General features: G+C 42.1%; 1 protein-coding gene across 1 annotated transcript; it reads left to right on the top strand.

Moving 5' to 3' along the window:
- The first annotated feature begins 285 nt into the window (after positions 1–285).
- LOC144771868 (putative protein ZBED10P) lies at positions 286–3,856 on the top strand. The gene is made up of 2 exons (XM_078656119.1): positions 286–1,339; positions 3,598–3,856. Exon 1 carries the CDS (start codon positions 321–323, stop codon positions 1,332–1,334), a length of 1,014 nt encoding a protein of 337 aa, XP_078512245.1. The 5' UTR covers positions 286–320; the 3' UTR covers positions 1,335–1,339; positions 3,598–3,856.
- Positions 3,857–23,321: the final 19,465 nt, after the last annotated feature.

The following is a 23,321-nucleotide window of genomic DNA, read 5'->3' as shown; positions in this document are numbered from 1 at the left end:
AAGACTTTCTGAAAAATGAAGCCAAAGTCAGCAACATAATGGCCATCTGCAGAAGAATATGCACGCACTTTAACCATTCTTTCAAAGGACGGAAGCTGCTACGGGTCATTCAGCAAGAGCATAGGTTGCCAGTCAAAGCACTGATACAGGAGGTCCCAACACGTTGGAACTCAACTTATTTCATGCTTGAGCGTCTCTTTGAGCAGTACATCCCACTGAATGCTTATGTCATGTCAAGAAGATTAGGGGATCCTACTGTTAATCTTAAAGCCTTGACCATTGAGATGTGGCAGTGGGACCTCATTAAATGCATCACAGAGATGCTACAACCCTTTGAGGTCTTCACACGTGCAGTTAGCAGGGAGGACTGTACTATGGGCCAAGCCATCCCATTGTTGTACATGCTTGAGCAACAGGTGAAGGAGGTCTGTGAAACATACGAAGGTGACGAACAAAAAGTTGATGCATATACCTTAGCCAAGGGCTTAGTCAACCGCTTGTGTGAAAATGTAAGGCTCAACAATATTGTGTCAGGTGAACATTACATAACTGCAACAATCTTGGATCCACGGTACAAATTATTTGTCAGCAGTAACGAAGTAATTCCATTTTCAGATGAGGATGTTGACAAGTACAAAACTTCCATAGCTGCGGAAGCTAATGAGTTAGAAACTGAACGGCTGTTACTTAAAGGCCTGCCACTGCCAGCCCAGGCCAGTCCAAGTACTCCTGACGCAAGTTCTTCACAGCGTGAGAGCAGTGCGTCTGCTTTCCAGCAGGCACCAACAGTACCAAAAGCAGCACCTACACGATCTGATTCAGCAGACCCAACCAAAAGCATAACTGCTTTTTTTCTACAGAAAGGGATGGGTAAGTCCGTTGCTGTTGCAAAGGGAAAAGAGGACCAGCAAAGCCGAGCACCAATGAACATTGAGCGGATGGTTCAGGCCTATCTGGATGACACAACAGAGGTGTTCATGGAGCAAAGCCCATTGGTCTATTGGTATGAAAGAAGGAGACAGTGGCCAGTGCTGAGCAGGCTGGCGATAAAGTATCTGGCTTGTCCTGTAGCCAGTGTCTCCTCTGAGCGGGTTTTCAGTGCTGCTGGTGCCATTGTCACATCGAAAAGGACTAGTCTCTCCCCCAAAAGCGTGGAGCGGCTGACAATGATAAAAATGAATCAACGCTTCATACCACCAGACTATCAAGTACGTGAATCACCGCCGGATGAAGAAAGCGAGTGTGAAGAAGACGTCCTCACTACTGGGTTACATGACCTACTTCTGTCTGAACGCACAGAGTTTGAGGACGAGCTCCTCTTCCCTGACAACTAGGACAGGTATATTAAAGGAATGATGCAATGCATTGCATAGGATTGTTTAGCCGACTCTGAGCAAATGTGCATGGAATTAAAGTATACTAGTAGTAACTTCAGACTCACGTGATGGGCAATTTTCCCATGTTATTTAATAATATAAATTATTTATGCACTTGTGACCCTACTACTACAGGTGCAGTCAGTACTTAATTTATCGTTCGTAGTTCATGTTCATGTTGCACAACGTACATTATTTGGTGAAACAGTCCCCCCTCCACCCCCCCAACAAACACAAATGAACTTCAAATGTTTTCTTGTGAAAATATCTTTGTTTTATTTTTATATTTTCATAATGATAATAGAAAAATAAAATATATAACAAATGTAACCCCCTGACCCAGAGCTGTCCCTACCCTCCCCTAACCCCAACCAAATTTCAACCCAAATGTACACCCCAACTCCCACATCCCACCCACCAACAAAAGGATTAAAAAAGGGGCAAAAAACAGGGTCCATTTCAAAGCCGGCGGGCTTTCAGGTGTTTGTCCACCAGTATCTTCACACGCTCCTCTAGACCGTCCTCCAGCTTCTTCCGCTCCTCCTCCAACTTCGCTACCCGGCGGAGAATCTTTGCTTTGAAATCACGGCACCTACACTTGCATGCATGTTGTTGTTGTTGTTGTTGTGGGGGGGCCGCCGAAGATGTAACAATGCGGCGGCGGGCGGCTGCCTGACCACGGCGACGTAGTCCTGCAGGCTTGGGGCCCGGGGCATTGGAAGAGGCAGCAGCTGCTGCCGCCGCCTCCTCCTCCTCCTCCTCGGCCTGATCCACCAGCCGGCGGTAGGCCTCTACAATTGCCTGCAGTTTCCGCTGCCGGGCCCGGACTGCCAACTCCTTCCTTGTTGGTTTTTGGGAAGGAGTAACTATAAAGAAAGAAACAGAATTGTTGTAATCCAAACTCCCCGCAAATCAAGAACACAACATTGATTCAACACATAGTGGGCGGCACAGTAGCACTAGCAAGCAAGCTGAGTACCAGAAATTGTGTTGCGTCTATCTTGAACATTCTACAGCCTCTATTAATTTTTCGGACTTTTTGTCACGGCATTATGCCTGCCCTATTAGCATGGGTGTACTTCAACGGTCACACACATTAGAACGAACACCTGTCTTTTTCATATCTCCTTTTGTTCCGGGAAGGCGGGAACACTCTCAAAGTAACATTAATTAACAGGGGGCAGCTAGTAGCACATGTCTAGTAAAGACTATAATACTTTATACCGCGCAACAAACCTTATTTGGTTTGTGTTTCACCAGCAACGACCCATGCACCCAGTCGTCCCCTCCTTCCCTTGCCTTTGGGTTTGCCCAAAACACCGCTGCTGCTGAGACTATCCACTAACCACCGGTATTGGGTGTGTCTCCCAACCACGCTGGCAGCTGTGTTTTCCCCTTTACATGCTTTAACAACAACCCATGCATCCGACTGCTATCAGGCACTTGCATTACTGTAGTGGTAATGCTTAGCATGCTAATGACAAGTAAAGGTAACATCATATATTTTCCAGTAGAGTACAGTGAGAAAGTTTTCCCCTCCCACCAAGTAATGCAGATCACTATTGAATGTAACTTACCATCGCCCGCTGCTGTTGGCTCCCCCCCCACTGCTGCTGGTGTAGGTGCCTCTGTTCCTCCTGTCCCCGCCGGGATCGCTGAAGCTGCGCCGCTGTCCCCGTCGGCACTGGTCGATGGTAAGGGTTCTGCACCTATAAAAATAAGTACACCTTTTTAGATGGATGCACAGCCCCCTTTGTACTTGTTCACCAAGAATGGAGTTCTTCAAAACAGTTAAGTCCAACGTACGTAATCAGTATGAGTCCACATTGCATAGTACAGCAGAGTCACTACACATATTATTAGCATTCATTGTTATGGTATGGTACCCAAGCTCATCTCATCTGTCCTGCTACTCTAGTCCTTGGAAATTGGAAGTGAACTATGTAACCTTTGTACATCAATGTATCCAGTTTTGCGCATGTGTTAACTCGCAGCTTGTTGCGCAGTACGAGAAGACGCTCTGGGGCAACACATCATTGTTCAATGCATACACCTGAAGAGGTGGGAAAGTAAAAGGGCCCGTATTTAAGTTTTCTATGTGGATTGTGGAATAGAGTTTGCTTACAGGTTACAACTTCTTTTTAGCATGGCTGCATAAAACTGGCATAAATGTATTTAATACTGTCTAACGTGCACCACTTTTGTCATTATTTTTCGGCAGGTGAGAAGATTGCCTTCTACGAAGCGGACATTTCCATAGCTTACAAAAAAAGAGGAATATCTGACCAGTATACGTTGGTGAGAGGTCTCCGATAGTTGCCACATTTCCCTATTGTGCACTAGTAGCTGTACAAATGTTGATTACTTTATTATGCCTGTTTTAACTCTGGATTTTTTCTGGTGGGCCCTTCAACGTATTGGACGGAACAACTTAAAAACATTGATGTTACTTACTTACTTCTAACAAAATAAAGCTTTTGAATGACCACTTTGACTCTGAAGTTTATTTTCAGTGTCTGTTGTCTTAGAGACTCACACGAGTGAGTGAGCAAAAGGGGGTTTCTTAGGTAACGGTTTGTGTCCTAAAAGCATTCGGCATCTTGGTATTGGGGTTCAGGAGTGTGATTTGAACAATAGACCAATGACTCAGGCCATATAGGCTGACGTTCAGTGAATTGTGCGTTCCTCAGAGTTCTGTGACTGAGGTGTAAGTAAGGTCCAACCTGCCTATCAGTACCAACAACATCCAATTTTCGTGTGCATAGTTACATAGTTGTGTAATATGTATATAACTCCATAGGAGATAGAAGAATACCCACAAGACTAGTAGTGGTATACTAACGTTTACAAAAATACTAGACAAACATCATTCTGGATGCATACTTGGTTGCTGTCAATTGACAAAGCACTGCAGACACATTACAGAGGAAAAAACAAGCACTGTTGGACTTACTGGGGACAGCAGCAGGATCCTCAGTAGAGGAGCTCTGTGTAACTGGTGGTTCACCCGCCGACTCGGTCCCTGTATTCTGCTTGCCCCTGGGTTCTGTGGTTCATGTAAAAATTAAAATAATAAACAAAGATAAAAACATTGAGTGCTGTGAAACATAGACATCATTGCAAATCACACTGCTACAGTGGAACAGAGCCGGAGGCAACAAATCCATGCCAGGGGCCGCAACGCAAATATGTATCCATCCTTAGAGTATTATTAAATTAAGGATATCTATTGGTGCGGTGGCCCCTGAAGTTTGGTGCCCCTGTGCAGTTGCACAGCTTGCACATGCCCCCTAGAGCCGGCCCTGGCTGAGGTAAGAAGAACAAAGTAACGTTAGCATTCTTTGCAAGAAAAGGATTCCATTCATGCAGAAGAGAAGGCCGTGAAAAAAATGCTACAATATGCAAACAATGTACAATTATCCATCCACCGCTATTTCACTGACGGACAAAGGAAGGACAAGACTCTATTAATAGCATTAACTAACTTCAGTTCTCAACAATAAAGAAAATCTCACATCAATAAACAGCAACAGCTAGCGCCAAGTTGAAACAACACGCAAGAGCCAGTGAAGAAGAAGAACACTGTCATACAATGACAGTAGATATACCGGAATACATCGCAAATGTAACTAGGGGCAACAGTCATCGCGTTACTTATTCAGCCAATATTTACAAAGATACAATAACAATATTTATACAACTATATATATATATCTATATATCTATATCTATATGTATATAAATATATATATATATATATATATATATATATATATATATATATATATATATATATATATATATACACACACTTTATTTTTGGGGTAGCCACTCACCAAGACCCACAACCTCCACACCAAGCAGGTCCAACAGGTCCTGCTCCCGGTCCAAAATGTCGGCCCAGCGGTGGGACAGCTGATGGTGGGTACGCCGGATACCGGAGCAGCGGAAGACTGCACGGCGCACCTTCGCCCACCGCCGGAGACGCTCTTCAATGCGCTGGTAGCCGGAGCCGGGCCTGCCGCCTGCTGCCAAAGTCAAGGGGAGGTGACGTTGGATAAAAAAGACCAGGGCGGCCACCTCCTCCTCCCCAAAAAGTTGGCGGGGCGTCACTCCTGCCGGGCGCATTCTGCCGCAAGGCAGCCGGGTTTTTTTAGGCACAGCCGCCTTGCCCTTTGAGCCGCCGATTCTGCTGGCACCCTTCACCATGGTTCTGGGTGGAGGGGAGAAGGAAAGTTGAAGACAAAAAGGTTAGGGGAAGAAAGAAGAAAGATAAAAGAAGGAAGTAATATAAAACAAGAGAAAAGTTGCAAAAAAAGTGGTAAAAGTAAAAATAAAATGAGAAATATAAACCTAGGCACAGACAGAAATAGGTAAGAAGTAAAGAAAGTTAGAAAAACTGAGGGAAAAGACCAGGATGGAAGAGATAGGAGTGAGATGCTGAAGTAGGCCCAAAACCATAGCCAGAGTGTGAAATCGAAGATGGCTCTGCCCGTCGCGACCGCCGCGGTAAGTTCGCGCGATATTTGACGCGATCACGCACTTTGGCAGTGCAAACGAGAAGATGAGTTCCCGAACATGTCTAACACAACGCGAACACGTTACTTGTGACCCGGAACCGGAAATAAGGGAACGCAAGCGGGCGGGACAAACCTCATTGAGTAACTTAGCGCGCTAGCTATTGCGAGCATGCAGGCAGCGCCCCGAACACGCGCACCGCGCTCCCGAAGACGAAAAACGGCGCGCGAACGGGTCTAGCAAGCTACTACGCATGTCCGCGGAGCTACGCGTAGCTCGCGGAGTGCAAGTGCGTCTTCGCGTAGCTTCGCGGAGTGCGGCTACGCGAACTACGCCCAGGGTTACTCATTCTCTGCTAGAGATAACAAAGGATGCATGGGAGCAAGAGGAGACTGAGGAACGAAGGTCCTTCTTAGACTACACCCAACAACTCAGGTCCAAGATAGGAAAACTGTGGGACCTGGCCTATTCGCATCTTGAACACAGTCAACAAAAGCAGAAATCCCATTACGATAAGGGCAATAAGTGGCGGAAGCTGGAAAAGGATGATTGGGTATTAGTGTTACTTCCCTCTTCAACCCAGAAGTTTAGGAGTGAGTGGTTGGGCCCGTATCCTATAGTCGAAACGATAGGTAATACGACATACAGAGTTAAAATGTCCCCAACGAGACAGCAAACGTTTCACATTAACATGCTAAAAAAATGGATTGGGGCCCCTCCACGGTCTACCCATTTTGGCCTACCAGTGAGTGGGAACCAGTCCACTCTAGAGCAGTTGCCTGTCAACCCTGACCTAACCCCGAGGGAGAAAGAGGTATTCGTAAGTATCCTGTGCCCTTTTTCCTCAATGTTCTCCGACACCCCGGGGTTGACACACTTAACTGAACACCGAATAGACACTGAAGAAGGCAAAATAATAAAACAGCGACCATATCGGATCCCTGCTGCAAGGAGAGCAGATGTTCGAAGGGAAGTACAAGACATGCTCGGGTTAGGTGTGATCAGGCCCTCACGCAGCAACTGGTCCTCCCAATAGTGCTAGTCCCAAAACCAGACGGATCAACAAGATTCTGCATGGACTTTAGGGCCCTGAATGCCATATCTGCCTTTGACGCCTACCCCATACCCCGGGTAGACGAACTAGTGGAGAGGATAGGAGAAGCCAGGTATATAACCACCCTAGACCTGACGAAGGGTTACTGGCAGGTCCCCCTGGGAGAGAAGGATAGGCAAAAGACCGCATTCGCCACTGAGGAAGGGTTGTATGAATTTAGCGTTCTCCCGTTTGGATTACACGGGGCCCCGGCCATGTTCCAAAGACTAATGAACAACGTCCTACAAAACCATACTGACTATAGTTCAGTATACCTGGACGATATTGTTATATTTAGCAAAACGTGGGAACAACACCTAGAGAACATAAAACAAATCTTGGGGGCACTCCAGGAAGCAGGCCTACACATAAATGCAAAAAAATCACGAGCAGCCTATCCCAGGGTTAAGTATCTCGGGTTTTTACTAGGTGAAGGCGTGATAGTCCCCCAGGAGGAAAAAGTGAGGGCCATAGTACAAACTCCATTTCCGATACCAAAAAGGGACTGAAGAGCGTTCCTTTACCTAATCGGCTACTACAGACGATTTATCGAGAACTTTGCAGCGATAGCCAGTCCTCTGACCAACCTGTTAAAAAAAGACTGTAAAACCCTCACAACTGATTCAACCCTCCAACGAAGCAAAAGAGGCGTTTGAATACCTCAAAAATGCTTTAACGACCAGTCCGGTCCTGATACCTCCTGCTTTTAATAGAATCTTCACGCTGGCAACAGATGCCTCAAACTCGGGTCTAGGGGCTGTCTTGTCACAAGAAGGGGAAGACGGTAACGAACATCCCATTTTGTTTCTTAGCCGGAAGTTGCATCCTCGAGAAAGGAACTAAGGAATGCTTGGCCATACGATGGGCCATTGACAAGCTAAAGTATTACCTAGAGGGACGTTCCTTTATATTGTTTACTGACCACGCACCTCTGCAATGGATGCAGAAGATTAAGTCACAAAACCCCAGAGTTCTGCAGTGGTTTTTATTCCTCCAACCCTATTCGTTCATAGTGAAACACCGCAAGGGACAGGACAACTGTAATGCAGACTTCCTGTCCAGGGCACCTTCCCTCCCCGAACGGGAGAGACCAAGGGGGAGGAGTGTAACGAGGTACACCGCCACGAGAGAGTGGACACACAGGACGAATGGTGGCTCATGGATTCCTCCCCTCCTTCCCCTCAGGACTACCAGGAACCTTAGCAGCCACTACCGCAAAGGGAGAGAATTCAGAGCGGTGCCTTTAAGTGGGCGTGTACCACAAACGAAGACCCCCCCCCCAGCGTGACGCGGATCTCACGGCAGCGGGTAAAGACCAGGAAGAACACCAGTCGGCGTGTGACGACACCGGAGGAGACGGAGCGAGGAGCGTGGAAGAAGACGAAAACGGAGAACGGTGCAAGCCAAGAGGAGAATCAGACGAGCCAAGAGGCCAACGGATTCATGCTTGGCCATACGATGGGCCATTGACAAGCTAAAGTATTACCTAGAAGGACGTTCCTTTATATTGTTTACTGACCACGCCCCTCTGCAATGGATGCAGAAGAATAAGTCACAAAACCCCAGAGTTCTGCAGTGGTTTTTATTCCTCCAACCCTATTAGTTCATAGTGAAACACCGCAAGGGACAGGACAACTGTAATGCAGACTTCCTGTCCAGGGCACCTTCCCTCCCCGAACGGGAGAGACCAAGGGGGAGGAGTGTAACGAGGTACACCGCCACGAGAGAGTGGACACACAGGACGAATGGTGGCTCATGGATTCCTCCCCTCCTTCCCCTCAGGACTACCAGGAACCTTAGCAGCCACTACCGCAAAGGGAGAGAATTCAGAGCGGTGCCTTTAAGTGGGCGTGTACCACAAACGAAGACCTCCCCCCAGCGTGACGCGGATCTCACGGCAGCGGGTAAAGACCAGGAAGAACACCAGTCGGCGTGTGACGACACCGGAGGAGACGGAGCGAGGAGCATGGAAGAAGACGAAAACGGAGAACGGTGCAAGCCAAGAGGAGAATCAGACGAGCCAAGAGGCCAACGGATTCACGCTTCGCCGTGCCACACTCCCGAGGGAGGAGTGTGGCTATCACAGGTACGGCAGAAGCTTTCGAGGTGGGCGAGGAGGAGGAGTTCAGTACCACCATAGATCCGGAGACACTGTTGTCACAGTACATCCGGTTGTTCATAGTTGTACATAGTGTAAAAATACTGGAACCCCTCTCCCCTTGTCTACCTCCATTCCCTTCACTCTTTCCCTACAACGAAACCTCCACTATTGCCTGCAGTATACAGCACCAGTCAGCGGTGTCCCTCACTTCCCTGGTTCCCCTCGGGATTTACACAGTATGAGGACGTGAGATTAACGGTCCCTCTGTTTGTGTTTTATTCTACACTTCCACGTCGAGAGAGGGTCCCAAGGAACTGCCAGGAGGGCGACTGCAAAAAGAGAAGGGATACAACAAAGACAGCCTCACCACGGATCCCTCAGAGTTTGCCCGGGAAAGATTGACATTTCGCCGTAAGAAGCTATATGTGAAAATAAAACCTGCCTTACCAAGACGAAGTCTCCAGCCTCTCACTACCTCCCCCGTTACAAGGTAGGAGCTGAGTCCCAAGATTTTAGATATATCCTGACTGAAACTCTGATACGAAACTCTGGACCTTCGACATCCTACTCGACGTAGAAGACTGAAGAATCTCCCTTGTGGTCAAGGAGTGACCACCCTGTGCAAGCAGGCACCATCAAGCGCTCAACGGTTTGCTTTGTTGTTGCTCCCGCCGGAGCTCGAACACAGAGCCTGACAAGACCCGGACTTCCAGACATCCAGCAGCCCGATCCACAGCCACAGCAAAGCTGAGACCCGTGGAGGCGACGAGAGACATAGGACCGGCCATTTTCGAAAGCCAGCAAATTGCTTTCCGCGCAACTTCTGAGGCACCCTCGAAGTGGCGCATTGGGGATTGAGAAGCCCCACCCCTGAGCACCAACTGCACCTCTCCACACTCACCGAGTGCTGCGTGGGGCCCTTTTGCATTTTCCTGCTCGACTCATCTGTCCGGTCATTTGCCCTTTGGCTAGTGGCCTCTGGTACAATGAAACCTGAAATCCACACTGCTGGTCTGATTGCTCTAGACTGGCCCTTGCTTTCCTGCGGAGGAGAAGCTCCTCATTCCTTCCTGACCTGACTAAGAAGCCATATTTTATTCCTGCATGGGTTGCATTTGCCAAGGCCTGTTGACTCCGAATCAAGTACCGACACCGCCAACAGCGAGAGCCTTCATGGGACAGTCCGTATGCAGCTCCTGGTTGTCGTAGACACCTCCTGGTCCACGTGGCTGCAGAGACAAGCTTCTCAACATCACCTGATTGCTCCCCGACATCGCCTGGTTCCTACCTGGTCACTGGCTAGTGACCCAGACTCTGTCCCCTCTGCTTTCAGGTACTCTTCATCCTCGATCCTCCCTTGGATCCAACCGGACTCTTCTCTCCTGGTCGCCTGCAGCATCTTTTCTCCAAGGCTCCATAGAACTCCACGACGAAACCCGACACACTTTGACACCTATGCACCCGCTTCCTGTGGGTGAGGTAACGCGAGTACTGCGGTGCTCCTGTAAAGATTAACTCTCCTAGTGTCCTAGTTTCAAGTGGTTAGTTTCTAGTCCAGTCGGAAGACTCCTAATTCTTTAACTTTGTAACTTTACGCACCCATTGACTTCTATGTGTGCACGCGTGCGCAATTAGACACTGCACACTCATCCCGTGGGCCTCCTGCTCCCTAACAACTGTTAGTCCAGTGTAGCCCCAGCAATTCCCAAGGCCCTAGGTCTTACCATTGTTCGTGACGTGGTTCTTATACCACTATTTTAGTATATGGTTTAGCGGGCCACCAGGGCCTATCCATATTTGTGCAACTTATTGTATGTTATATTAGGTTTCTTGTTATGCGCTTGTGCCTCTGCCCTCATAAAGAGTTCAGAGGATTGATTTAGAAATAAACACATATATATTTTGAATATATAACCTGTGTGGTGTCCTTTCATTTGGTATTAAAGGGATTGCATATGGTAAAACAGCTGGCTTCACATGCCCTCTTGAGTTAAGCCTAAGACTGCTTTTGTCCATGCTACCACTAGGATAGCTGGTCTATAAGGTTGACTTTACAACCATCACCATAAGGGTTGTTTGGACTGGTGCAAGGTGCTCACTAGAATAGTTAACATCATATACCAGGCCAACTTCTCACAATAGGCTTATTAGAAGTTTAAACGCAATTTTTTCTTTTTGCTGCTTTTGCACACGACACTGCATATAAATGTTGATGTAGGTTAGGCTGCGTGAAATGCCTCACATGAGACTGGCTTGTTTTCAGCATCCCTATACTTACATTGTGACTCTAGTTTACCCACTGAGTGCTAAGGCATCCAAGGTTATCATAACAAGGTAGATGTCGTCCGGGCTGATCAGCTCACGTTCTCGCTATAACATATATGCAGCTGCAAGCCAACGTGATTCTGGCGCCTTTTAATATCATACTATAGGCATGATTTGAGGCACTTGGAAGAAGCCCGTTTTTCCAGACAAACAAAGAGCTTTGCAGATCCTGATGTGATTCACACCTGCTGATCATGAAGTTATGGGGTCCCCCAAACAAGCCTAAGAGACCTTTCATATTTTATAAAACATAGTTCCTACCTAGGGAGGGTGATTTACTAGGCGCTATAGTACCTAGTTTCACCATCATTATAATATGATTTCTCCTTTTGTGTTTTATGGAATTGTAACAATGCTGACCATATTATTTCTAATCATATGTCTGCTTATGTTAGCAAAGATACTGCATCTTAGAGCACGTCGTTAAAATAAATATTTTAACCTTTCCGTGTCTCTTTTTTACTCCTGTTGTGGACTGGTATGAGAGTGTAACATAAGAGTGTTCTTGCTTCCCACCTTTCCCGAGTATAACCTAAGTCGAATATTCTGGGTTGTCTAATCATTGGTTCCTTTGCTATAGGACGAAGAGCAAATGTGACACTGATGCTAGCTGGTTAGGGTTTCTAGGCACTAAGGTGAGTTTTTTTGGTACACCACAATTCACTGAGGTCCTGGGTCTCTGTGCACAGTTCTGTGTAGGAGCAGAATCCCTGCGACAATTCTTTGTTTATGTTTTTTACATTTAAATTTTAGAATCCATTGGTATCAGTGTTTTAAAATATGATGTGGGATTCGGACTCTTATTTCTTTCAACATTTACATTATTAACAATGGCAATACACACATTTCTGGAAACAAAAAAATACATGGTGGCTTGTGATGTTAAATAGGAGTACAGAAATCTTAAATGTACATGATTATTATGTAATCATTTTATTATTTGTTCAAAGTACAATTTAGCCTGTTGCATATACGTCTTAGAAATAACTGCTGTTGCGCTTCAAAGAACAAACAGCAAAACGTTCAGTTACTATGGCAATGAAATGTTCTTTCATGTCAAGGGAAATAACATTTTGAGTAGATAGAAATTTACTATAACCTTTTGTCAGGAAACTTGGAATACATTGTAGCGTTTAATGCTACTGAAATCTTCATACATTTGCGATACATGAATTCGACAATTTACATTTAATGTACTTCAAATATCACGACGTTTCGTTTTGCATTTAACCATGTTAAGAACACTAGATGCATTTAAGTGACTAGGAGCCTCATGTAGCGCACACTGCAAATTAAATTGCCTCAGGGTGAGTCACTGCTGCATCAAAAAGAAAATAAATCGAAAAAGAACAGGTGTTACACAAAAGTGTCTTTTTTCAAAGGGTTTTCAGAATCATACGTCATTGGCCTGACCTCCGAGGCTCAGAGAGCACCACTTACATTGAACTAACATGAAACAATTATAGCTGCCTCCTTAATCTGCAGGTGCTCTAAACAACCAGAAGCTCAAACAAGCACAGGCAACGTGTAGCAAGAGCAATAAGAAAAAAACGATGGTTAATACAGAGAGTCAAGCTCAAGTTGCCTATGATGTAACTCAGAAGCCAGCGGTGAAAAACATCCACTTTATACAGAATTACCCATCTAAAATGTTGTTATTCATGCTGCCTTTTCACCCGCCCTCACTCTAATCAGCTGTGCATGGTAGAAGGGCCATGGATGTGGCAGCCCAGACATCAGAGAGCCTCGGTTTCCCTCAGACCTATAATCTACGGGCTACAAATTCACAACACTCACTTTCAGTCAGTTATGGGCTCTGACCACAAGCGGTCAGCGCCCCTTTATTTAAGCCCCCGGGCCACGCCCAGCCCGCGGGATGCTGGTGTGCTTAGGGGCTGGATGGCTCACTACATCCCTCCTAACCTTTAATAATGTGAACGAAACAGAAAGAAAAAGCAACACAAAGTAAAAGAAGCACAGCAAGAGCAAACACAAACAACAGTATTAGGTCTGCTTCCAGGGAGTTTAGCACACAAAGCCTCTCAGGTTCTAGCTTGGTTGAGTGTTGGCACTTGATGGAGCGAGATAGAGAATAACTTTTTATTCCAACTCTTGAAGTTATACTTCCATAAAATAAAATAATCCTATTAATGATTTGTGATGTATTTGTACTAAATCAACTTAGATTAAACTTTTACACGTGGGAAAACTAACACATGTGCTCATAAATGTGCAAATCTGTTGCATCTTTTTGTTCGCGAAAAATAATAAATTAATTTTGTCGTTCTGTCATGTCATAACTAACTGCAGCTGAATTTAAAAAGTGGCATGCGCTTATTTTGCTTTCCTTGTCTATGTGATGTCATTCTACTCTCTATAGGTGCATAAAGAATTTTATGGATTAATGAATACTGGTAGATATAAAATGCTGCTTTATTTGTTTGCTTTGTGCTAGGTAATATTATACTAACGGGTGGGTTAAATAATTAGCAAACAAAGGGTGGAAACAGAATGAATAATATTTCTTTCATTAATTATTTTCTTGTGTTTGTTTATACATTAGAGAAATTAAGTTGACTGCTTTGGGCCTAGTTCACTCGAGTTTACTAAAAAGATGAATTTAATTTCTGCACGAAGCCTGAGATGTCCTTTCTAAAGTTTTCCATCGAAGTAACATTTGTTGAACTGCGATGAGGCTCTGACATTATTCTGGTCGGACGTGGCCAAGGCCAGGAACCGGCAGAAAGAACATTTGATAACTTGGCATCCGAGGAAGTGAAATGAAACTAGTGAAAGACTATGGCAAAATTGTTGCAAGCAAAGGAAGCCTCGGATCACGTACAGTAGAGACAATGGAGTCTAAGAAAGTGACGGAACTGATGTTTTGAAATATGGGGTGACATGTCACTTGTCACTCATGAGCCAATGGGACATCGACTTTTGCGGAAAGTTTTACTTTTACTTAGATTAGCTTAGCGCAGAAAGTTATAAAGATCCATGCCCCATGGTTGGGTCACGCTGCTGCTTTCTAACCTTTGGATGAGGGTGTCGTGCTGTCGGACTTTGCTTGGAGCACGTAAGAAACCCAAAAGACTTTACTTTATTTCCATTTATTTAGCTTATTTAGGGACTTAAGTTCTAGAAAATGCTAAACTTATAATTCTTTGCAAATAATCTGAATTCTATATGATGCTTACAAATATGCTTATGACAATTCTAATAAAATGCTTAAATAAAACTATATTCTTATAATTCAAATAAATAGTTAATAAAAACTTACTTTTGAAAACAAGCTGGTCTTGTCATTTCGGGAGTGCAGGTTATCATTAGCTAGATGCCATCGCCAATGGTGGCCAATTAAATAGTTAGGATTTGTTCAAATAATGTCATTTATTTGCCGCGGATGTATATAAATGTATATAAGTTGTATATAAGTTTAATTAGGCCACATGATTCAGTTGGTCAAAATATGTCAGGTTTTGTTAATGGGTCCATGTTTTTAAATAGTGATTTTTAGAGTGTGTGGTGAAGTTAGGTAGCGTAGTTTATGACATATTTCCTATAGGCCGCTGGATCAATTCTTCTGGTAGCAGATTTTGATGGTTGCTATGGTAATCAATGTAGTATGGTATGAAAATAGGATCGATGTTTAACACATGTTGAGTTTGTTTTTCGTGCTATATGTGAGTTGTACCGGTACAGATAGTGTGATGAGAAGGTAGTCACACAGTACATTTGATCTGTTTCAGTGTATTGGTATCGCCGTATATCACTAGTGTTGTGGCCGTGCAACACATGTTAGGGCTAGGTGTGAATGTTGTATAGTGAGGATTATCTAAGAAATTTGAACAGCATGAGTATAGGGACAATGTGCCCGTTCTAAAACTCACTGTGATAAGAGTAATAATATATATTCGAGCTTGAATGAAGGGTAGGATAATGTCGGTACATGATTATCTATAAACAGGTGAAAGTCCTGTAAGGGTACATGTTTTATATCTATAAACAGGTGAAAGTCCTGTACGGATAACGTCGTTTATTTTATTAACGGTGCATGATATCTATAAACAGGTGAGAGTCCTGTACGGATTTCATGTGTGTTTGATTTTAGGGTCTTTCCGTTTGAAAGTGCGTGAATGTTTTGTAATTGTGTTCAAGTCGAACTTTCGAATTAAGTCACTTAATTGTGCATTCTGGAGGGAAAACGAGTTCATTAATTACTTGTTTGAAGGGTAGGGTAAGAGTTGCTCTACTGGCAATTGAAAATTATTCTATGAGAATAGGGCCGACTATTCCAAGCTGAGAATACTTGAATGAATGTAATTCTATAGGAGAATAGAAAAAGGTTGTAATTCTATCACTTATTAGAGAAACAGACAGATGAGTCTTTCTTGTCGTTGTTAAAAAATTAATTTTCACCGAAAGAGCGTTCTTAAAATGGCGCTGTGAAAAGATTTTGTGAAGGAGGGGTGAGCGCTGGGAGTGAGACACGAGAAACCGCAGCTGCTGTGTACGTCACAGAGCCGCGCTGTGATTGGGTGACATACGTCACGAGCTGTGTTCTGATTGGTTCTCGAATCTCTGATGAACTGTAAGCTGATTGGTTCTTCAGAAAAACTTCATAATTATTGGTTGAGCAAAATAGTGACGTAGCTCAATCCTGATTGGCTTGTTGGTGTGTTTCGCGCACGGATTGGTTGACTTTGCGGAACATCCCGGAAATATTTTACGAACAATTTTATTAATTGAATTTGACTTTTAAAAATGAGTTATCATTTTAAACATGTTGAGAAAAAGCCTACGTTATTTCAGAAACTTAAAAATTTTATTTCTCCGGACAAGAAAATAGAAACGCGAGGTGGTAAATTACTTCATAAATATAAAACACCTGCAGCGTATATGGAAGGTGAATATGGTTATCATACTGTTTTGTGGTTTGATATTTAGAAACACTACACAAAAGATGATGGTGTTTTAACTTGGCCGGACGATGGTTCTTTTAATGTAAAGATTTTGAGAAATTTAAGAGAAAAGATGAATGCTCTTATACCAAAGCCGAGACCTACTCAATTTGAAGCTTTAGTTGAATGGGAGGATGAAATGTTTCAACTACAAAGAGAAGCAAGTGGTATTAAAAGACCTCCTAAAACACCAAGCTATAGAAGAGAAACTCATGAAGATAGAATGCGAATGTGGAGACAGGGAAGCATGAGTGATGGACTTTATTTAATTAGAGAAATGGTTTTAGGATCTCCTAGTGAAAAAAGAACTGAAAAGAAAAATAATGCTCTATTAGAAAGTGAGACTGAAGATGCAGTTTTAGAAGAAATTTTCACTTCTAACAAAAGAAATGAGCCTTTGAGACCTCCGCAAACATGGTCCACTCCGATGGTTTCTACAGAAACTACACCGAGTGCACCTCCGATTAGTGAGTCTTTTAAATTATATCCAAATAATTCTGAATCTTTTGAAACCCCAGAAAAATTAGAAATCAGGACAAATGCTGATGTCTGTATTGGAGGTAAACATTTTTCGTTAATTCCAAGAGAAAGGGAAGCTCCAAAAAACTATATGAGGGAAGTTAAAAATGAAGAAGTTGAAAATTCTTCTGAATATTTCCGATCAAAAGAAGAATTAATTCGACAAATGACAAAAAGTATGGAAGCTGTGACAGTTCCAGTAACGATTGGTCCTGTTCAGCCTGTTTTTGAACGAAATGAAATTAACAAAACAGGTTTAACTATTCCCCTAAATGCTGAAATTCAAAAGGTTGCTGAAAAACTTTACTCAGATATATCTGAAGTTAATTCGGGAAAAACAAGAATGCCTGATCTGACTTTTAATGAAGGTTCTTTTTCCAAAACACCGATGGGTGCAGAATCTGATGCTGAATCTTCTGATGCTAGAAAACAAAATTCTAAACTTGATGTTGCAAAATTAAAAGCCAATCTGGAAGAATTCATTATTGGTACAATTGGTCCTGACAGTTTAAAAGTTTATCGTGATGATGAACTCCTGTTCATCTGCAAGAGTATTCAGTGGAAAACAAAAAATAAATATGATCAATTGGAAGAACTGGCAGCAGAACTTGAAATTGATTTGAACAGGCAAAAGAATTTTGGAAAACATTATAGATTAGATTTTTCAGAAAAGGATATTGAACACTTGAATTCAATGGGAAGAATAATGCATATAAAAGAATTAATTGTTTACATCAAAAAATTGGGAGAGTTGAGTAAATGGAGAGTTAAATGGACAAGAAAGAAGGAAGATGAGAAATTAGAAAAATTGTCAAAACAGTTTCCAATGAGAGAGATTGCAGGTGGAGGGCATGTTCATGTCCCTTGGTCAAGACAAGACATTCTGTTGTTTACAAATGACTTTCCTAGATTAAGAGAAAAATCTGTCGAGTGGTATCGTCAGGTAGACAGATTTATAAAAGTCTCAAAAGTTCTGTGGATTGATCTGGATGGATTCTTTGACATTGTTGTTCCATCAGATCTTTGGACAGAATGTAAAATTTCTATAAGTTGGCCAAAAGAGGAACCTGAGCGAATTAAAGAAACAGGTGCTCCAGCTCCAATAGTAATGGATTTTTATGAAAGAGTGATTTTATGGTTAAAACAAAAAATTCCACCAAAAGAGGTTGATTGGGTCAAAATAGATAGAACTAATCAAGAACCGAAAGAATCAGTACATTCATTTTATGAGAGGTTATTGTTAGTTTTTAAACAATACAGTGGCTATGAGAAGTTGGATGAAAAGGATATGAGTCATTTCATCTATAGATTTGTTTATGGTCTCAGACCAGAGGTTGGAGAAATGATCAGAAATAATATTGTCGGTTGGCATTCACTTTCAGTTGATGACATTTTAAGAAAAGCTAAATACTGCAGTGATGAGTTAGAAGTGAAGCAGAAAAAGCTCAAGGAGAAAGCAATGTGGGCTCAAGTGAAAGTGGCTGAGCAACAAATTGCTAGTCTTGGAAATAAAAATACTAATTTTATTCAAACTCAAAATTCAAATCAAGGTCAAGGAAAATTTAAATTTAACATTAACAGAAAATTTAATCCTAAAGTTGAAGAATTAAGACAGAAATTACCTTGTTTCAATTGTGGAGAAATTGGACATTGGAGAGACGAGTGTAAGAAACCACCTAGAAATTTAAAGAGTCCATTGTTAAATCCACAGATGCAGAGTGATGTTGATCTGCAGCGACAGCTACACTTACAACAAAATCTAAATGATTTGAGTCTTCAGCGACAGCTGCAAAACCAATTGAATCACCAGCAAAATCAAATTCCGCAACCTCCTTTCCCTAATTGTGGGGGAAGTCAAAAATATAATCCAAATGTGGGATTTCAAGGAGATGATCAGGAAACAAGAAACCATAGGCAAATTGTGCAAAATGCTTCTGGACAGTTTTTGTTAACTGAACAACAAGAAAGTGATTCTGATGATTACTTCTGACGGTGCCCAAGAGAGGGGGAAGAGTGTGTTATTGGAGCCACTCTTGAGGTTGACCAGTCCGGTCCATTTGTAAATGGGAAAGTTAATGATGTAGACATCACTTTCTTAGTGGACACTGGTGCTACCCGTTCTACTGTTAGATCAGTGGAAATTGAAAACCTACCTCTCTCTGGGGAAACCATCCAAGTAGTCGGTGTAAGTAATCAGCAAATCAGAACGGATCTAACTGATCCAGTACCAGTTGAAATTGGAAATTTCAAAGACAAACACAGATTTGTGGTTTGTAACAGCAGTCCTGTGAATTTGTTGGGGAGGGATATATTGTGCAAAATGAATTGTAGAATATATTGTTCTCCTGAGGGAGTTGAACTACAAACAATGGAGGAAGATGGTTTGTATCGAATGACTATGATGTTGGTAGAAACAGAAGAATCAAAATTGTTTCCTACTTTTGAAAAAGAAAATTTACCAGAAGAGCTTAAAGAAACAGTAAAAGCTGAAATTTGGGACTTGACTGGAAATGAGATGGGTCTGATGAAACATGTCGATCCAGTCAAAATATCTTTAAAGCAGGGAATAGAATTTCCAAATATCCCTCAGTATAAGATGAAAGCAGAGACAGTTGAAGGAGTTATTCCTGTGATTGAAAAATTCATTAAACAAGGTGTTTTAAAAGAAATTGAGAGTAGTCCTTGTAATTCACCGATTATGGGAATCAAGAAATCTAATGGAACATATAGGATTGTTCAGGATTTGAGAAAGAATTAATCAGATTGTTATTCCATGTTGTCCTGTGGTTCCAAATCCTGCAGTCATTTTGTACCAGATTCCACATGATGCAGAATGGTATACTGTTATTGATCTCTGCAATGCGTTCTTTACTGTACCATTGAATCCTGAGAGTCAAGAAATTTTCGCTTTCAGATTTCAGAGTAGGACCCTCGCATGGTGTAGAATTCCTCAAGGGTATACAGAGAGTCCTTCTATCTTTAATGAGCTGTTAAAAAAATCTTTGGAAGATCTAGATTTACCTGGCAGGTCAACGTTGGTGCAGTATATTGACGATTTGTTGATAGCTGCTAAAACAAGAGAAAATTGTGTGACAGACACAATTATACTGTTAAATAATCCAGCAGATGAGGGACATAAGGTATCTCCAGCTAAGTTGCAGTTTTGTAAACAAGAAGTAAAATATCTTGGTCACAGAATTACAAAGGGAAAGAGACAAGTGACAGTAGAGAGAATTAAAATGATTCAAGCAATGCAACCTCCAAGAACACAAAGACAAGTCAGAATGTTTCTGGGAATGGTTGGTTACTGTCGACAATGGATAAGTGGATTTTCTGTAATTGCGAAACCACTACAGAGATTGACAAAATCAGATGTTAAAGACCCAATTGTTTTAAATGAAGCTGAATTTGAGTCTTTTGAAAATCTAAAAAGAAGCTTGTGTGAAGCTCCAGCTTTAGGCATGCCAAATTATGAAAAAGGATTTGAATTATATTGCAGTGAGAGAGAGGGATGTGCTTTGTCTGTGTTGATACAAAGACATGGGAATTTAAAGAAGCCCATTGCATATTTCTCTGCAGTCCTTGATCCAGTTGCTAAAGCTTTACCAGGTTGTTTAAAAGCAGTTGCTGCTACAAGTATCAGTCTTGAACAAAGTGAAAGAATCATAATGGGATTTCCTGTGGAAGTTTTCGTGCCTCATTCAGTTGAAATATTACTGACAAGAGGTAACACTCAGCATTTAACTAGTAGTAGGTTGACCAAATATGAAAAAATTATTCTGGGAGCAGATAATGTTTCTATTGCAAGATGCGTGTATCTTAATCCTTCCACATTGTTACCTGATTCTGAAATTATTGATGAAAATGATGTGGAACATGAGTGCTTGGATGTTATGGAATATTGCACCAAGCCTAGGCAGGACATTAAAGATGTTCCTTTGCCTGAATCAGATTTTGTTTACTTTGTAGATGGTTCTTGTTTGAGGTCAGAAGGAGGTATTTTAAAGGCAGCTTATTCAGTTTGTACAGTTGCTGATGTTGAAGAAGCATCATGTCTTGAAGGAATTCGTTCAGCACAAGTGGCTGAATTAATTGCTTTAATTCGTGCCTGTGAAATTTCAAAGGATTTGAGAGTTACCATAATAACTGACAGCCAGTATGGGTACGGAGTTGTGCATGATTATGGACAGCTTTGGTCTCAGAGGGGCTATTTAACTTCAGCAGGGTCCCCAATTAAAAATGCAGTGTTTATTAAGAGATTAATTGATGCAATACAGTTACCTAAAGAAATTGCTGTAGTTAAGTGTGCAGCACATACAAAAGGTGTAGATTTTATCTCTAAAGGCAATGCTTATGCAGACGAAACTGCAAAATATTGTGCCAAAAATTGTCGTGCATACAATCAGGAAAAAAGCAAAGAATGTGATTCAAATTCATTGATGCTAACATCAGTAGTGGAAACTTGGCAGGAAATCAGGGATTTGCAAAATGAAGCTGATGATGAGGAAAAAGATTCGTGGTTAAGAGCAGAATGTAGACCACGTGATGAGGATGGAGTATGGACTTACAAAGATGGCAGAGTAGTTTTGCCAAATTGTTTGATTGCTGACATGGTCAGATTATATCATGGTCCTGGCCATATTGGAAGAGATTCCATGATCAGACTTTTTAAAGAAACTTGGTTTAATACCAAATTTAGAACTATTGCTGAATCTTTTTGTCAGAGGTGTTTATCTTGCCAGCAAATGAACCCAAACAGAAAGTCAATAGTGGGTACAGGAATTATAGGTCGAGAAGGTGGTCCTTTCACCAGATTGCAAATGGATTTCATTGAGATGCCCTTACACAACTGTTTGAAATATGTTCTTGTGATTGTTTGTTTATTTTCAAGATGGGTAGAAGCTTTTCCTACTCGACATTGTGATTCGATTACAGTTGCAAAACTGTTACTTAGAGAAATCATTCCAAGGTACGGTTTTCCTGTCACTATTGAAAGTGATGGAGGGAGCCATTTTGATAACAAACTTATGAAGTTAATTTGTGAAGCATTAAATATTGAGCAGAAAATACACTGCGCATACAGACCAGAGGCATCTGGAGTTGTTGAGCAAATTAATGGAACAATTAAGAACAGGAGTGGAAAAATGTGTCTAGATACAGGTGTAAAGTGGACAGATGCTCTTCCACTAGTTCTAATGTCATTAAGGAGTACACCTGATAAGAAGACAGGTCTGAGTCCTCATGAGATTTTAATGGGCAGGGTCATGAGGCAAGCTTTTGTTCCAGTTGGCAAATTGTTGAGCATTAATGACAGTGCTATTTTGGAATATTGCAAGAAACTGTCTGACGTAGTGACTTCTGTGTCTAATCAGGTGGGAACTGAAGCACAATCTGATGAAAAAGTACAGACTCATGATTTGAAACCTGGAGATTGGGTCAGGACAAAAGTTCATCGAAGAAGAAATTGTTTGGTTCCTAGGTGGCAAAAACCTAGGCAGATAATTCTAGTCACTACAAATGCAGTAAAATGTAAAGGATTGAAGAGGTGGATACATCCGAGTCACACTATTCCAATTCCTACTCCTGAAAACTCTGATGAAGAGAGTGATTCTACAGATGATTCTGATTCTGAAATAGAAGGTGAAATAAATCCAGATTCTGAAGATCGACAGAGAGGTCGACATCTGGAAAATCTGCAAGTGAATAAAGACTTGAATAAAGAAGATTTGGGAATCATCGAAATAGACTCTGAAAGTGATGAAGATCTGATTAAAAGAAAATCAGCAGAAGAGTCTGTCAAGAAAGTGAATGGAGTAGAGACTATTGAAAAATTTGAAGAAAGAGAAGCTGAATCAATTGAAATTTCTGACCAGGAGAGTATTGAAAAGCAGAGGATAAGCTCTGGAAGAAGGAACAAGAAACAAGAAACTGGGAAGTTGAAGGTAATTGAAGAGGAGGAGGAGAACGAATTACCAAGTACCAGTGATGGAAGACAGAGTATAGTTCCTAATGGAGTGAAACTGCGGAGTAGAAAAGGTCCTGTGTCAAGAATCGACATTTCTGACAGTGACTCTGGAGAAAGTGATGTGAATGATGAAGATGGAAAAGTAAAGAAAAGATCTTGGAAGTCAGAAACAAATGTTTCAGAACCGAAAAGAAAGATCTTGAAAAAAGGTGATTTGTGGCCAAGCGGAAGTGGAAAATTGAGAGTCAGGCTAATTAAAAATTCGAAGGAGCAGGTGGATGAAATCACTAGTCAAAAGGAGCCTGAAAAGAAAGCTGAGAAAGGGAGGAAAATAGAAGTAGTGTCTAGAAAAACTAAGAGAGTTGTGAAGCCTAATCAGAAATATAGGTCTCCTGAATGGACTTATCTGATAATTCCTCCTGTTATTGAGATTAATAGTAGCAGCCAGGAAGATGAAATTGAA

Source organism: Lissotriton helveticus, chromosome 8, assembly GCF_964261635.1.
Source record: "Lissotriton helveticus chromosome 8, aLisHel1.1, whole genome shotgun sequence".
In the NCBI taxonomy this organism is placed as follows: domain Eukaryota; kingdom Metazoa; phylum Chordata; class Amphibia; order Caudata; family Salamandridae; genus Lissotriton; species Lissotriton helveticus.
This window is presented reverse-complemented; position numbering and strand designations above follow the sequence as displayed.

Bases quoted from the DNA above. Each gene is read 5' to 3' on its own strand.
- LOC144771868 (XM_078656119.1), top strand. From the start codon at position 321: ATGCTACAACCCTTTGAGGTCTTCACACGTGCAGTTAGCAGGGAGGAC.